This window comes from Pogoniulus pusillus, chromosome 16, assembly GCF_015220805.1.
Source record: "Pogoniulus pusillus isolate bPogPus1 chromosome 16, bPogPus1.pri, whole genome shotgun sequence".
NCBI classification, from domain to species: Eukaryota; Metazoa; Chordata; class Aves; order Piciformes; family Lybiidae; genus Pogoniulus; species Pogoniulus pusillus.
Genome location: NC_087279.1, coordinates 826,724 through 842,500, shown reverse-complemented (window position 1 = coordinate 842,500; position 15,777 = coordinate 826,724). Strand labels below are relative to the sequence as shown.

Here is a 15,777-nt window from a genome sequence, read left to right as displayed (position 1 = left end):
CTGGCACCTCCTCACCGATCCCATGCCCTGCATGAGACACCTTCCCTCTTCATTAGAGCATCCACCTGGGCAGCAGTGCTTGCCAGACCTCTCGTTCTGGGCTTGCTTAGCGGCCCCGAGCACTGGATGGGTGAGAAGCAGGTTGTGAGTGCAGCTGCTGCCTTGCAGGGTTCTTGCTGCTCTTCATGGAAGAAGGAAGAGGCTCCCACTCTGCTGCCTTGTCTGGTGCTCTCCTTCCCCACGACTGACCGGCAGCGGCAGATGAGGGCAGTGCATGCAGGCACGGGCTGGAGTCCTGCAGAGCACAGCACTGCCTGTGTCCTGCTGCCCTGCCAGGGCTCTGCCACACGTACAGTTTACCCATTTGGCTTTTCTCTGCTGGCAGCTCCTCTTGGCTCCTCCCTTCCATTGGTTGTCTGGCAGTGCCCAGTGCCTACCCTGGCTGAAGGTGACCATTTGGGGTTTCTCTGCTGTAGGTTCCTCTTGGCTCCTCCCTTCCATTCCCACCCTGGTTGTCTGGCAGTGCCCAGTGCCTACCCTGGCCGAAGGTGACTGTTTGGGGTTTCTGTGTTGCAGGCTCCTCTCTGGCCCTCCCTCATTCCGTTGCGCCCCTGCCCGACGCTGCCCCTCGGTACCCAACCATCTTCTCCCTCTTTGCCCTGTCTCCTAGGTCGATGAGATGCAGTGGGGCAGAGGCGTGCGCCAGGTCCCACCCTCGGTCTGCAGCCTGCCTTGCAAGCCGGGAGAGAGGAAGAAGATGGTGAAGGGGATGCCCTGCTGCTGGCACTGCGAGCTGTGCGACGGCTACCAGTACCAGGCGGACGAGGTGACCTGCCTGCTGTGCTCCTACAGCGAGCGGCCCAACGAGAACCGCACGGGCTGCCGCTCCATCCCCATCGTCAAGCTGGAGTGGCACTCACCCTGGGCCGTCATCCCTGTCTTCCTGGCCATGCTGGGCATCGTGGCCACCATCTTCGTCATGGCCACCTTCATCCGCTACAACGACACGCCCATCGTGCGGGCGTCGGGCCGGGAGCTGAGCTACGTGCTGCTGACGGGCATCTTCCTCTGCTACATCATCACCTTCCTGATGATCGCCAAGCCCGACGTGGTGGTCTGCTCCTTCCGCCGCGTCTTCCTGGGGCTGGGCATGTGCATCAGCTACGCCGCGCTGCTCACCAAGACCAACCGCATCTACCGCATCTTCGAGCAGGGCAAGAAGTCGGTGACGGCGCCGCGGCTGATCAGCCCCAGCTCCCAGCTGGCCATCGCCTCCAGCCTCATCTCCCTGCAGCTGCTGGGCGTCCTGGTCTGGTTCGCCGTCGACCCCCCCAACATCATCGTCGATTACGACGAGCAGAAGACTCTGAACCCCGAGCAGGCCAGGGGGGTGCTCAAGTGTGACATTACGGATCTGCAGATCATCTGCTCCCTGGGCTACAGCATCCTGCTGATGGTGACGTGTACTGTGTACGCCATCAAGACGCGGGGGGTCCCCGAGAACTTTAACGAGGCCAAGCCCATTGGATTCACTATGTACACTACCTGTATAGTGTGGCTTGCCTTCATCCCCATATTTTTTGGCACTGCCCAGTCAGCTGAAAAGGTAGGTGGAGAGGAGCGCAGCCTGCTCTGCTGCGCCAGGCTCTGGGGCGCTCGCAGCCCCCTGGCACGCGGGCAGCACCCGGTGAAGGGGCAGCTGGGGAGGCTGCACGCAGGCAGCTGCATCCTAAAGAGGCTTTTTGGAGATGGAGTTGAACCTGGTTGGAAATGGGCTTGGATCCATCTGGGGAGTGGAGCTAAATCCAGGTGGTGAAAGGAGCTAAATCCACTTGGCAAATGCAGCTCAACCTAGCTGGAAACAGGATTAATCCAGCTGGGGAATGGAGTCCAACCCAGCTGGAAATGGGATTAAATCCAGCTGGGAAATGGAGTCCAACCCAGCTGGAAATGGGATTAAATCCACCTGGGGAATGGAGCTCAACCTAGCTGGAAGTAGGATTAATCCAGCTGGGGGATGGAGTCCAAACCAGATGGAAGTGGGATTAAAGCCAGTTGGGGAATGGAGCTCAACCTAGCTGGAAATGGGATCAAATCCAGCTGGGAAATGGAGTCCAACCCAGCTGGAAATAGGATTAAATCCACCTGGGGAATGGAGCTCAATCTAGCTGGAAGTAGGATTAAAGCCAGTTGGGGAATGGAATCCAACCCAGCTGGAAATAGGATTAAAGCCAGTTGGGGAATGGAGTTAAAGCCAGTTGGTGAGTGGAACTGAATCCACTTGGCAATGGAGCTGAATGCAGTCGGTGAATGGAGAGTTGGCACCTAGAGCTGAGCCCAGCTGGTGGTCAGTCACCAGTGGTGCTCCCCAGGGCTCAGTGCTGGCTCCAGTTCTCTTTTACATCTTTAGCAATGACCTGGGTGAGGAGTTGAGACACCCTTGGTGAGCTGGCAGGTGACACCAAGCTGGGTGGCACTGCTGGTCTGCTGGAGGGTAGGCAGTGAGGCCAGGGTTGGCCTCTCCTCCTCAGTAACTAAGGACGGGACAAGATGAAATAGCCTCAAGGGGCACCAGGGGAGCTTTAGGTTGGGCGTTAGGATGAATTTAAGCACTGCAAGAGTGGTCTGGGATTGGAACAGGCTGCCAGGGGAGATGGTGGAGTCCCCAGCCCTGGAGGTGTTCCAGAGCCTTGTGGGATGTGGTAGCCTCAGGTCCAAGTTTGGCGGTGGCGATCCCAGAGGTGTTTCCCAGCATCACCGATCGTGTGTTGAGCTCTGGGTGCGTGTCAGAGCTCATCCCCGAGGTGCAGGCAGTGCTCAGCCCCTCGTAGCCGCTGGGCTGAGGGTGTGCTGCTCTGGCAAGTGATCAGTAGCAGTGGTGTCAGCCCTCAATGCCACTGCTGCGTCCCTTCCAGCCGTGAGTGGCAGCGAGCTGGCACAGCAGCGAGCTGGCACAGCAGCTGCCAGCGGGCATCTCCTCGCTGCGAGCACACAGGGGTGTCACAGGACACCCCCAAAAAGAGCCTGGCCCCTTCTTGCCCTTCAGGTACCTATTGATATTGCTCAGATCCCCTCTCAGCCTTCTCCTCTCCAGGCTCTCAGCCTTGGCTCCTCGCAAACATGTTCCAGGTCCTTCAGCACCCTCCCAGCCTCTAGTGGGCTCCCTCCAATTTATCCCTGTCCCTCTGGAACTGTGGAGCCCAGACCTAGACACAGTGCTCCTGCTGTGGCCTCAGCAGGGCAGAGCAGAGCGGGAGGAGAAGCTGCCTTGGCCTGCTGCCATGGTCCTGTCCAGAGTGGACCCTTCTCTGCCCATCAGCTGCAGGGTGGTTGGGGCCGGGGCAGGAGATGCTTCCACCCTCAGCTGCTTCCCAGCGCCTGCTCCGCTTGCTTACCCCGGCCTTTGGAGAGGGAGCAGAGGGCTGGAGCTCTGCTCTCCCACTCCTGCTGTAATTGTTTTTGACAACAAAGCTGTTTGGAATTCTCCACAGATGTGTGGGCAGCTGATCAGAACCGGAGCAGCCTCCCAGGGCTGCTGCAGCAGTGCCAGGAGCTGTGGCTGCGCGGCAGAGTCGATACCAAGCAGCGCTTGAAAAGAGCAGAGATGGCTGGGGAAGGGCAGGGGCAGCAGGGATCAATAACCCACACTGAGTCCAAACTTCAGGAAAGCATGGGATGAAGGTGCTGTGGGAATGCTGCTCCTCACACCCTGCACAGCCCCGTGCTGGAGGTGGGCTGGGAGAGGAGAAGGCAAGACCTGGGCAGACAGAGCTGGGCACAGAGGAACCAAATGGGGTTGAACAAGGACAAGTGTAGAGTCCTGCACCTGGGGAGGAATCAAACCTGCAGCTGTCCAGGCTGGAGGTGACTGCTGGAGAGCAGCCCTGTGGGGAGGGACCTGGCAGTGCTGGGGGAGAACATCCATGGCACAGCAATGTGCCCTGGGGGCCAAGAGGCCAGTGGGGTCCTGGGGGCATTAAGCAGAGTGTGTCCAGCAGGTCAAGGGAGGTTCTCCTGCCCCTCTGCTCTGCCCTGCTGAGACTTCATCTTGAGCACTGCCTTCAGTTTTGGGGTCCCCAGTTGAAGAGGGACAGGGATCTGCTGGGGAGAGTCCAAGGGAGGGCTGTGAGGATGATGAGGGGACTGGAGCACTGCCCGGTGAGGAGAGGCTGAAGGCCCTGCGGCTGCTTAGTCTGGAGAGGAGAAGACTGAGAGGGAATTGGATCAATGTCTGTAGCTATCTGAGGGCTGGTGGTCAGGAGAGGGGGTCAGGCTCTGCTCACTGCTCCCTGGGGTAGGACAAGGAGCAATGGATGCAGCACAGGAGGTTCCAGCCCAACACAAGGGGAACTTCTTGCCTGGAAGCAGAGCATTGGCACAGGCTGCCCAGGGAGGTTGTGGAGTCTCCTGCTCTGGAGGGGCATCCACAGCCTCTGTGACATGCAGGACCACAGATGTAGAAGGAGCAGGGCAAGTGGGAAGGTTCCCCAATTACTGCCAGGAGGGGACAAGAATTCCTCCCTCCCTGGGGGTGGTGGAGGCCAGGCTGGGTGAGGCCTTGACCAGCCTGTGCTAGTTGAGGCATCTATGGCCGTGGTGTGGAGGTTGGAGCAGATGATCTCTAGAGTCCCTTCCGACCCAAGGCAGGCTGTGGTGATGCTGAGGTGTGCAGCTGCAGGCTGTGCTCTCTCCCCCTGCAGCTGGAGCTGTGCAGGTTGCCTGTGCCCTGCAGATCTCTGCAGAGCTGTCCCCACGGAGCCAGCCTGGAAGGAGCTCTGCAGAGGTTTCAGTGCCTCGTGGCTGTGATTCCTTTCATGTAGTAATTGCTGATTCAAACAGTACATTTCTGGGGGTGTCTGCAAGCTGCTAACCACTGTCAGCAGCCTCCTCCAGGGACTCTCCAAGTGCATTTGTCCTTAATTTCCATTTCTTGGGTCCTTTCCAGGCCTTGCTTCAAGTGGGAAAAGTTCTAACCCTGACCCTGGGCAAGTGGTGGTGGCCTCTCAGGCAGAGAGCTCTTCCTGCCTGGCAGCTGTGCTCATCCTAGAGGGAAGAGAGATGAGGAAAAGTTGGACTCAGAGAAGTGTTTGGGTGGGAAAAGTCTTTTGAGCCCACCCAGTCCAGAGAGCAACCCAGCCCCACCAGGGCCCCAGTGCCACGGCCACAGCTTCCTGCAACACCTCCAGCCATGGGCACTCCACCACCTCCCTGGGCAGCCTCTGCCAGTCCCTGGCCACTCCTGCAGCAAAGGAGTTGTTCCTCAGCTCCAACTTAACCCTCCCCTGGCACATTTTCAGGCCATCTCCTCTTCTTCTATGCCCTAGATCCTAGAGAACAGAGCCCAACCCCCCCTGGCTGCAGCCTCCTCTCAGGGAACTGTAGAGCTCTGCCCTCAGCCTCCTCTGCTGCAGGCTGCACCCCCCCTGCTCCCTCAGCTGCCCCTCCCCAGCCCTGCTCTCCATGCCCTGCTCCACCTTTGCTGTCCTTCTCCAGCCCCTCAATGTCTTTCTTGGGGTGGGAGCCCCAGACCTGGGCTCAGCACTGAAGAGGGTTGGAACACTTACCCTTGGAGTCACTGAGCTGATTTTTCCATCCCAATTGCAGGAACCTTTGGGTTCAGGACTTTGGTTTCTTTCTTGTCAACCAAGCACTCTGCAGTTCCAGTTCCCATCTCCTGCTCCACCTCCCTCCTCCCCTGCCTGTGTTGTGAGGTCTGTGTCAGCCCAGTCAGTGAGCAGGCTGAGGCAGGCCTGGTTGGCAGCAGAGCTTTCATCTCTGGTGTTAGCCAAGCACCAACCTTTGGAGGCAGAGGAAGGGGTGGGGGGGTCCAGGTTCAGATTAAATAATGTGACATTAGCACAGCAGCCCTTCAGAGCAGCTTCTGGGCTAGGGGGAAATGAAGTTACCCTTCAATTCTCTGCTGCACAAACACCCATTAAGCAGGTAGGACACACATTTGTTTTCTCCCCTGGGAAGGCTGGGGATGACAGTTGCTATGGCAACTCTGTGTGGATTTGGGAGTTAGGAGGGGGCTGATGCCACCTCTCTCAGAGCTTTCTGCTTTGGATGGTGGAGAAAGGCTCTGAGGCTGACAGGGAATGGGATTGGAATCTGCACGGTGTGGGGCAGCCACCTTGGGGCAGGGGCTGGGGAGGGGCAGCTGAGGGAGCTGGGGGTGTGCAGCCTGGAGCAGAGGAGGCTGAGGGCAGAGCTCTTTGCTGTCTGCAGCTGCCTGAGGGGAGGCTGTAGCCAGCTGGGGTTGGGCTCTTCAAATCATAGAATAGTTTGGGTTTAGAAGAGTCCTCCAAAGATTATCTTGTCCAGGCCCACTTCTGCCAGGGCTCACAAGACAGAAGCAGAGGAAATGGCCTAAAATTGTGCCAGGGCAGGGTTAGGTTGCAGAGGAGGAACAATTTCAGTGCTGCAAGAGTAGTCAGGGACTGACACAGGCTGTCCTGGGTGGTGGTGGATTGCCCATGCCTGGAAGTGTTCCAGAACCTTGTGGCCATGGCACTTGAGGCCATGGTCTGGGGGCCATGGTGGGGCTGGGCCATGGTGGTTGCACTTGGTGCTCTTAGAGGGCTTTTCTGACCCACTTCTCTGATCTCCCATCCTAGCATCTGGCCTTGCTCAGAGCCTTCTGGGCTCAACCAAGGCAGCAGGAGGCTGCAGTGCTGCTGTGAGTGCAGGTCTGTGCTGCCAGGCAGGTGTTTAGAGCACGGTGACAGCACAAGGAGGTACTCTGGGTGAAATAAGAGCTGATGAGAGTAATTAGATCCTCCTCAGAAGGCCATAAATGCATGGTGCTGATGGTTCTTGGAACAACGGCAGCAGAGGCACATCCAGCACGGGATTCTTCCCTGCTTGCTCTGTTCCTGTGGTAGCAACAGGCAGCCTGTTGCAGTGTCAGCACAGAGGAGGCTGTGCCAGGCCAGCTCAAGTGCCAGGTGCACCCCTAAGATTCTGTGACTCTGTGCCTCAGAGCTTTTTGGAGGTGACTCTAAGTGGAGTTCTGCCATAGATAAGGTCAGAGTGAGCTTGTGGGACAGACACGACAGAGCAGTGACTTCTGCAGGTGTGGAGCTGTGTGATCTGGAGCAGAAAACAAACCAATTCCTGTCCAGCTGTGGCTGCAGCAGGGCAGGGCAAGAGGCTGGGGCCAGGCTCTGCTCAGTGCTGCCCAGGCACAGCACAAGGGGCACTGGGCACAGACTGGAGCCCAGGAGGTTGCATCTGAGCAGGAGGAGAAAGTTGTTTGTTGTGAGGGTGCTGGAGGCCTGGAGCAGGCTGCCCAGAGAGGCTGTGGAGTGTCCTGGTGTGGAGAGCTGCCAAGGCCAGCTGGGCACTGTGCTGCTGGGCAAGCTGCTGGGGGTGCCCTGCTGGGGCAGGGGCTGGGCTGGCTGAGCTGCAGAGCTCCCTTCCCCCTGCCATGCTGGGTTCTGGGATTCTATTTTACCCTCAGCAGAGCAGGGTGGAGAGGAGAGGGAATGCAGCCCTGCAGCCCTGCAGCTGCTCTTGCACCCAGCAGAGCAAGACCCGAGGGTCTTGCCCGTGGCACCACAAATCCCAGCTGACAGGGGCTGGTGGGGGAGTCTCCATGCCAAACCCAGAGCCTCTGCCCATCAGGGAGGCAGTTGCAGCTCGCCCAGGGTAAGGCAGATGAGCAGTGCCAGGTCCTGTGTGCACAGCAGCCAGCTGAATACGGCAGGGTGCAGCCAGCTCCTCCTGCCAGTGCAGTTGCAGCCCGGCAAGGCCAATTTGATGCAGAGCAAATAATAGGTTTGAGTCTCGGCAGGAGATGAAGGCAGAAATATTGACCTGAAGGGTTTGTTTGTTGTTTTAAATGGGTTAAGCAGGCGTGCAATAATAGCCGGAGCAGAACCCATCACACTCGCTCAGCCAAATTGCCTCCTCCTTTGTCTCTGAGGCACAGGCTCAGCAGAAGGGCGAGAGGCAGCAGCAATGAATCCTTCTAGGCTGAGGGGAAGCTGCTGCGTGCCGGCGCGGCCCTGGCAGCGCTGCTCTGGGGGCCCCTGCCCACTTCTGCCCCTGCAGGGACAGGCTTTGCTCTGCGGGCGGCTCTTGCACCGGCTCGGACCCGCAGACACCCCAGCGCTGGGGGGTGGGCGCTGGGGAGGTCACCGCCACCAGCAGGGCATGCCCTGTGCACCCTGGCCAGGTCACAGCCACCAGCAGGGCATGCCCTGTGCACCCTGGCCAGGTCACAGCCACCAGCAGGGCATGCCCTGTGCACCCTGGCCAGGTCACAGCCACCAGCAGGACATGCCCTGTGCACCTGGCCAGGTCACAGCCACCAGCAGGACATGCCCTGTGCACCCTGGCCAGGTCACAGCCACCAGCAGGGCATGCCCTGTGCAACCTTGCCAGGTCACAGCCACCAGCAGGGCATGCCCTGTGCACCTGGCCAGGTCACCGCCACCAGCAGGGCATGCCCTGTGCACCTGGCCAGGTCACAGCCACCAGCAGGGCATGCCCTGTGCACCCTGGCCAGCTCAGCCCGGGAAAGGGAGAGGCAGCAGCTGGGAAGGCAGCTAGAGAGCTCTGGTGGCACCCCAGGGTGGCTTACAGGGCAAGCTCCCCTCTCTGGCAGACGTTTGGCAGCTGCTGGGGCCAGCCCCCGGGGCAGAGCCTTGCTGACCTCTCGAATTGTCCCTGCTCTGTGAAGGGTTCCCAGGCGTGGCTCTTGGCAGCAAGAGGATCTCAGGCTCTCCACCAAGAGGTTCTTCACTCTGCCTTGGCATTTGGCCTCGAAAGGGCTGGAGGCTCAGTGGTGCCACAGCCCAGGGTAGGAGCAGCTCCTCTCTACAAAGCCGAGGTTATGGACTCAGCCAGAATCCTGCTCTGCTGATTGCCCATTAGACACCAACCCTGCACCCACTGCCTGTGCCAGGGGAGGACAGCTGAGGCTTAACCTGCCCTGCCCTGGCTGCACTTATTCAGTGATGCTCAGGTTGCCTCCCAAACAGTACAGCAGTGCTGGAGGTGTTGGAGCTCAGCAGAGAGCAGAGGGAGCAGCAGTGCAAAAAGAGTCTGCACTGGTGGGACCTCCCCTGGGGTGCTGTGTCCAGCTGTGGGACCCACAGCACAAGAGGGATGTGGAGCTGATGGGGAGGATCCAGAGGAGGCCACAAGGATGGTAAGGGGCTGCAGAACCTCCCCTTTGGGGGCAGGCTGAGAGCTGAGGCTGTGCAGCCTGGAGAAGAGAAGGCTGCAGGGAGACCTCAGAGCTGTGTTTCAGTATCTGCAGGGGAGCTGCAGGCAGCTGGGCAGAGGCTGCTCAGCAGGGCTGTGGGGACAGGCTGAGGGCAATGGCTTGGAACTGGAGCAGGGCAGAGGTAGGTTGGGCAGCAGGAGGAAGCTGTGCATAGTGAGGGTGGGCAGAGACTGGCACAGGCTGCCCAGGGAGGTTGTTTGTGCCAGAACGTGATCTTTAATGTGATCTTCAGCCACATTCTGTGCTTCTGGCATCCACAACCTCCCTGGAGGTGTTCAAGGCCAGGCTGGGTGAGGTTGAGGCCTCACCCCTGCAGACATCCACGCTCAGCCTGGCTGTGTCCCTGTGCAGCCTGCTCTAGCTGGGGGTGTCCCTGCTGCTGCAGGGGCTTGGCCAGGATGACTTTGAGGGCCCCTCCCAACCTGTTGCACTCTGCAGCTCTCTGTGCTGAGCAATGTCCTCTCTTCTTCCTCTTGTTCCCTGTGATTTACCTTTGCAGCCCCAGAGCAGCCTGTACATGTGATGGAGATAATTCCCTCTCGTTTGGAGACAGGATCTGTGCTGTTAGCAGCAGAGCTGATCCTGCTCAGACCCTTGGCCAGCAGCAGTAACTCCTGGTGAGGTGAGGAGTGAAATGGATGGGGAAGCTCAGCACTGGGCTGTGCTAGGCGATGCTAAGAGAAAGGAATCAGAATCAATTAGTTTAACCAAGGTGCTTAAAAGGTGCTTAGGGCTGGAGGGAAGGCCTGGTGCAAGCTGATACTGGGCAGTCATTAAGATTTATTCTGGGGCTGTAATTGGAGGAGCAAGGAAGTTTAAGCAGGAAGATCAAGTGATTTGATTCTCCACAACTCCCAGATCGATGTGGCTTTAGCCTCTTTCATTGACTGGAAGATGCAATCTGTTAATGACTGAAGATAAGAAGACAGGGCAGGGCTCTGAGGTCCCTGGGGAGAGCTGCTCCATGTGCTGCTGCCACAGCCCAGCACCGCCTGCAGTCCACACGCCCAGCTCCAGCTTCTGCCTTCCCTCATGAGGGCCTGGGGTTGGCCTGAAATTATGCCAGGGGAGGCTGAGGTTGGAGCTGAGCAACAGTGTGCTGCCAGAGCAGCCAGGGACTGGCACAGGCTGCCCAAGGGAGTGGTGGAGTGCCCATGCCTGGAGGGGTTCCAGAAAGGTGTGGCCATGGCACTGGGGCCATGGTTTGGTGGCCATGGTGGGGCTGGGTTGAGGTTGGGCTGGATGATCCTGGAGGCCTTTTCCCACCCAAACCAGTTCTGTGAATCTACAGCTGTGGCTCTGTTTGAGGCACCAGCAGAAGGGAGCAGCTCAAGAGATGTCACTGCCAGCCACTGATGGTTGGAGCTGGTGACCTCAGAGGGCTGTTCACAGGCTCACAGCTCACAGATGTCAGGGGCTGGAAGGCACCCAAAGAGCTCATCCAGCCCAACCCCCTGCCAGAGCAGCACCACACAGTCCAGCTCAGGGCACACAGGAACACATCCAGACAGGCCTGGAAAGGCTCCAGAGAAGGAGACTCCACAGCCTCTCTGGGCAGCCTGTGCCAGGGCTCTGGGACCCTACCAGGCAAGAAGTTCCCCTTGTGTTGAGCTGGAACCTCCTGTGCTGCAGCTTCCATCCACTGCTGCTTGTGCTGTGCCAGGGAGCAGTGAGCAGAGCCTGTCCCCCACTCCTGGCAGCCTTCAGATACTTAGAAACATTTATCAAATCCCCTCTCAGTCTTCTCCTGTCCAGACTAAGCAGCCGCAGGGCCCTCAGCCTCTCCTCACCAGGCAGTGCTCCAGTCCCCTCATCATCCTCACAGCCCTCACTCGGACTCTCTCCAGCAGATCCCTGTCCCTCTTCAACTGGGGAGCCCCAAAACTGAAGGCAGTGCTCAAGATGAAGTCCCACCAGGGCAGGGCAGAGCAGAGGGGCAGGAGAACCTCCCTTGATCTGCTGGACACACTCTGCTTAATGCCCCCAGGACCCCACTGGCCTCTTGGCCCCCAGGGCACATTGCTGTGCCATGGATGTTCTCCCCCAGCACTGCCAGGTCCCTCCCCACAGGGCTGCTCTCCAGCAGTCACCTCCAGCCTGGACAGCTGCAGGTTTGATTCCTCCCCAGACCATGCTCTCAGTCTAACAGCTTGGACCTGGGCATGCACTGGCTGTGGAAAATCAAAGCCTCTTGCTGGCTGTGTGCCTGGGCAGCTTCTGTGGAGCACAGGAGGGTGCCCAGTGCCCAGTGCTGTGCTGGTAGCACATCAGACAGGCTCTGTTAGCGCAGGCTTCCCGGGGAGCAGCACTGCCCTGGTTTGATCATGATCACAGAGACCAGAGCAGCTCCTTTGGCTGCTCTGCCTGCCCCAAGGCCCAGGGCTTGCTGTGCCTGACAGGAGCCAGGGGGGGGGTGACAAGTTCGACCTTGTATTTACAAGGCTCCTGGTGGCTTCTGCAGGCAGAGGTAAGGGAGCTGTGAGGTGCTCAGCCTTTATTTCTGGAGACATCATAAGGCAGAGCAGGCAGTGAATAAATCCCAGCTCAGGATCCAGGCAGGGTTGCTGTGCAGCTGGGAAGGCAGCAGGAGACAGAGCTGGGCAGAAATTTCTTTGATAGGGGCAAGAGGCAGGGAAATCCAGATGTGCTCCACAGCTGTGGGCATTCAGGGGTGTGCCAAGGAGGAGAGGGAAAAGGTTCCTGCCAGGAAAGTGATGGGGCAGGAGCAGCAATGTGCCAGATCACCAGCAGGACCAGGGGAGTGCTTGGTGCCCTATACTGGGCACTGCAGAGGCCACACCTCAGATGATGGGTACAGTTTTGGACCCCTGACTTCAAGGACATTGAGAGGTTGGGGCAGATCCAGAGAAGGTCACCAAAGCTGGGACAGGGTCTGGAGAGCAGGGCTGGGGAGGAGCAGCTGAGGGAGCTGGGGGTGGGTGTGCAGCCTGGGGCAGAGCTCACTGCTCTCTGTAGCTCCCCGAGAGGAGGCTGCAGCCAGCTGGGGTTGGGCTCTGCTCGCTAGGATCAGGTGACAGAAAGAGAGGAGATGCCCTGGGGTTGTGCCAGGGCAGGGCTGGGATGATGAAAATTTGATTTGCTGCAGGAGTGGCCAGGGACTGGCAGAGGCTGCCCAGGAGGTGGTGGAGCGCCCATGCCTGGAGGGGTTGCAGAAAGGTGTGGCCATGGCACTGGGGCCATGGTTTGGTGGCCATGGGGGGGTTGGGTTGCTGCTGCTTGGTGATCTCAGAGGGCTTTCCAGCTGGAACAGTTCTCTGATTCTCTGCTCACCTCATGAGATTGGACTGGGAAAGGGTTGGATGCTGCTGCCAGTTGTCCGTGCAGCATGAGCAGCAGGTGCAGAGTTTGCTCTGACAAGAGCAGCAGCCCCTGGCTGGTCCTGATGAGGGGAAGCTCTTTGCTGGTGCTCTGCATGAGCTCTGCTCTGCTTCCTCCTGGCAGAGGAGGGGGCTGTGAAACGCCTGGGCCGGGGGCAGGTCCTGCACTGACAGAGGCCTGGTGGGCAGGTCTCATGGCAAGGGGCAGCTAAAGCCTCTTGTGCCCAGGGCTTGCCCATTTGCAGCTGGGCAGAACGAAGCTCACTCATCTGCATGGCACAGGAGCCCCAGGCTTGGGGAAGGCAGGGAGGAAGCTGGCTCCAGGCTGTGAGTGGTGCTGGATGGAGAGGTTGCCCTGGCAACAGCTTGCTCTAATTGTGAGCCATTAGCAGCACCGAGAGCTGGATGGCTCCAGCCATGAGCTAATGAAAGGCAAAGCACTGGCAGGGGCCAGGAGCAGCTCCGGAGCACCCCCAGGGCGTGGGGACAGTTGGTCTGAGAGCAGAGCAGTCCCCAGCTCCTTCTGTATTCCTGAGGAGTCTTCCTGCGGGTGTGCACTGATGGATTCTGAGGAGCTTGCTGAGGAGCTGTGAGCCTGGCAGGGTGCCCACGGGCTGCATCAGGGCAGCTGGGCACTGGGGCACGACTGAGGGCAGAAGCTGGGTGAGGGGATAAGGATGTCACAGAGCCCCAGCATGGGAGGGCCGGAAGGGAGCTCTGCAGCTCAGCCAGCCCAGCCCCTGCCACAGCAGGGCACCCCCAGCAGCCTGCCCAGCAGCACAGTGCCCAGCTGGCCTTGGCAGCTCTCCACACCAGGACACTCCACAGCCTCTCTGGGCAGCCTGCTCCAGGCCTCCAGCACCCTCACAACAAACAACTTTCTCCTCTTCTTCAGGTGGAACCTCCTGGGCTCCAGCCTGTGCCCAGTGCCCCTTGTGCTGTTCCTGGGCACCCCTGGCAAGACCCAAGCCATATCCTCTTGCCCCCCACAGTCCCTTTCTCTCTTGCTGAGGATTGAGAAGATTCTGTGGAGATTCTGAACCCCCAGTGAGGGCTGGAGAAAGACCTCCTGGGGAGCTGCCCTGCAGTGCCTGTCTCAGGAGGGTGCTGTGAGGGTTGGCTTCATTCTTTTGCCCTTTCTCTGGCCAGGTTTCATAGATTCACAGGCTGGGTTGGGCTGGAGGGGACCTGAAAGCTCATCCAGTGCCAACCCCCTGCCATGGGCAGGGGCACCTCCCACCTGCCCAAGGTCTCATCCATCCTGGCCTTGAACACCTGCAGAGCTTGCCAGGCTCCCGTGTGTGGTTCTGAGCCCATCCCAGGGCTCTCTTCCTGCATCACCCGGGGCAGTGTTCTGTGCAGCGGTGCCAAGGTGCCACTGCAGCCGCGGAGGCTCCGTCGCCATGGCAACCTGGTGAGGCTCAGCAGCGGCTGGGGCTGGCAAACACTTCAGCACTTGTGACCTGCAGCTGGCCCTACCTGCATGGCATGGACCTGGCGTGCTCAGCAAAGCAGGTGAGCTGGCAAGAGCCAACCTGGGCACTGAGGGCAGGTTGGGAAGCTCCTGCAGCAGGCTGCCCAGAGAGGGTGGGGGAGGAGTCTCCATCTCCTGAGGCTTTCAAGGCCTGCCTGGAAGTGCTGAGCATAGAATCACAGAGTGGGTTAGGTTGGAAGGGAGCCCAAAGCTCAGCCATTTCCAGCCCCCTGCCATGGGCAGGGACACCTCCCACTAGAACAGGTCACTCAAGGCCTCATCCAGCCTGGCCTTGAATACCTCCAGGGAGGTTGTGGAGCACAGAAGCACCCAAGGTAATCTTTGATCATCTTGGGTGCTTCTGTGCTCCACAACCTCCCTGGGCAGCCTGTGCCAGTGTCTGCCCACCCTCACTGCTGTGCCCCTGTAGCCTGATGTGCATGGAGCACACATGATCCCAGTATCAACAAGGTTGGAAGAGACCTCATAGATCATCAAGTATTTTTTGGCCTCTGCCCAGCCATCCAGCCTGTCCAGGTTCCTCTGCAGGGCTCTTCTACCCTCCAACAGGTTGACACCTGCTCCTAGCTTGGATACCCTCTTGGATGGCTCCTGGTGGGAATGGCACTTAGGCAAGAGCAGACAGCTCAGGGGAGCTCCTTGGAAAGGGAGCCAGGAGGTGATGCCAAGAGCTGGGTACATTCAAAACTTGAAGTTGGGACCTGAGGTGGTGTGAGCAGGGACAGATTCTCCTCAGGCCATGTAAGATCTGCAGGCACCCAAAGATCATTCTGTGCTTCTGTGCTCCACAACCTCTCTGGAGTTGCTCAAGGCCAGGCAGGATGAGCCCTTGAGCAACCTATGCTGGTGGGAACTGTCCCTGCCCATGGCACTGGCTGAGCTTTGAGGTCACTTCTAAGCCAGCCCACTCTAGGATTCCACGACTCCTGGCTTGGTTTCCAGCAGCCTCTCAGGCTGAGGGTTGCAGCATTTGGGGTTGTGTTGTTTTTTTCTCCTCCTTTGCATGGAATTATTCAGCAGCTGGAGTGAGTGAGCTGAAAGCTTGCTGGAGTGGCAAGGTTTGGAGAGCAAGAGGGATAGCAAAATCTATTTCATTTGAACTCTAATCTCTGGCCATGTATAAAATGAATGAAAGGCACTGAGTGTGGAGAGAAGATGATTTATAGCAGCAGCTGAAGCCTGGCACCCAGTGCCCTGCAATGCCAAGCCTGTGTGGCAGTCAATTTAGCAGCACAGCGGAGAAGGGGAGGAAGGAGCTGAAGGCTTCTCTCTGATGATGTCATCTCGGGGGGAGAAGTGACAGATGAGTTATTGGGAGCTGCAAGCAGCTCAGTGCTCAGGCAGGCAGCGAGGGACAAGCCATTATTTCACTCATGGCAGCTGGGGATGGTTCATCACTCCTGCTGCTCCCCGGTGGCGGCAGCTGGCGCCCGAGCCACAGTGGCACCCAGGCCCGGGCAGCACCGAGGGCTCCGGCGGCATCTCCTGAGCTGCTTGCCTCTGGGGGTGCTGCACATGGAGCCAAGCTCGTGCAAGCATCACACTGCTTGGGCTGGAAGGGGCCTCTGAGGTCGGTGGGGCCGACCCAGCCCCAGCATGGCCACCAAACCATGAGTGAAGAGTGACTCTGTGGAGAGAGAGTGGCTGAAGGAGAGGAGGAGGGAAAGAGGCAGGCAGCAGCTCCCCAGAATCCCAGCAAGGATCCATTG

At 59.0% G+C, this 15,777-nt stretch overlaps 1 protein-coding gene across 5 annotated transcripts in view; it reads left to right on the top strand.

Annotated features, from left to right (window-relative positions):
- GRM7 (glutamate metabotropic receptor 7) overlaps positions 1-15,777 on the top strand; it is a 188,298-nt gene that overhangs the window by 149,443 nt on the left and 23,078 nt on the right. For 4 of the 5 annotated variants that reach the window (XM_064156141.1, XM_064156140.1, XM_064156143.1 and 1 more), the window contains one exon: positions 671-1,606. In XM_064156141.1, the coding sequence (XP_064012211.1) occupies positions 671-1,606 (936 nt within the window). Of the gene's footprint in view, positions 1-670; positions 1,607-15,777 lie in introns of those variants that run through there. The other variant, XM_064156144.1, reaches the window with a different exon arrangement.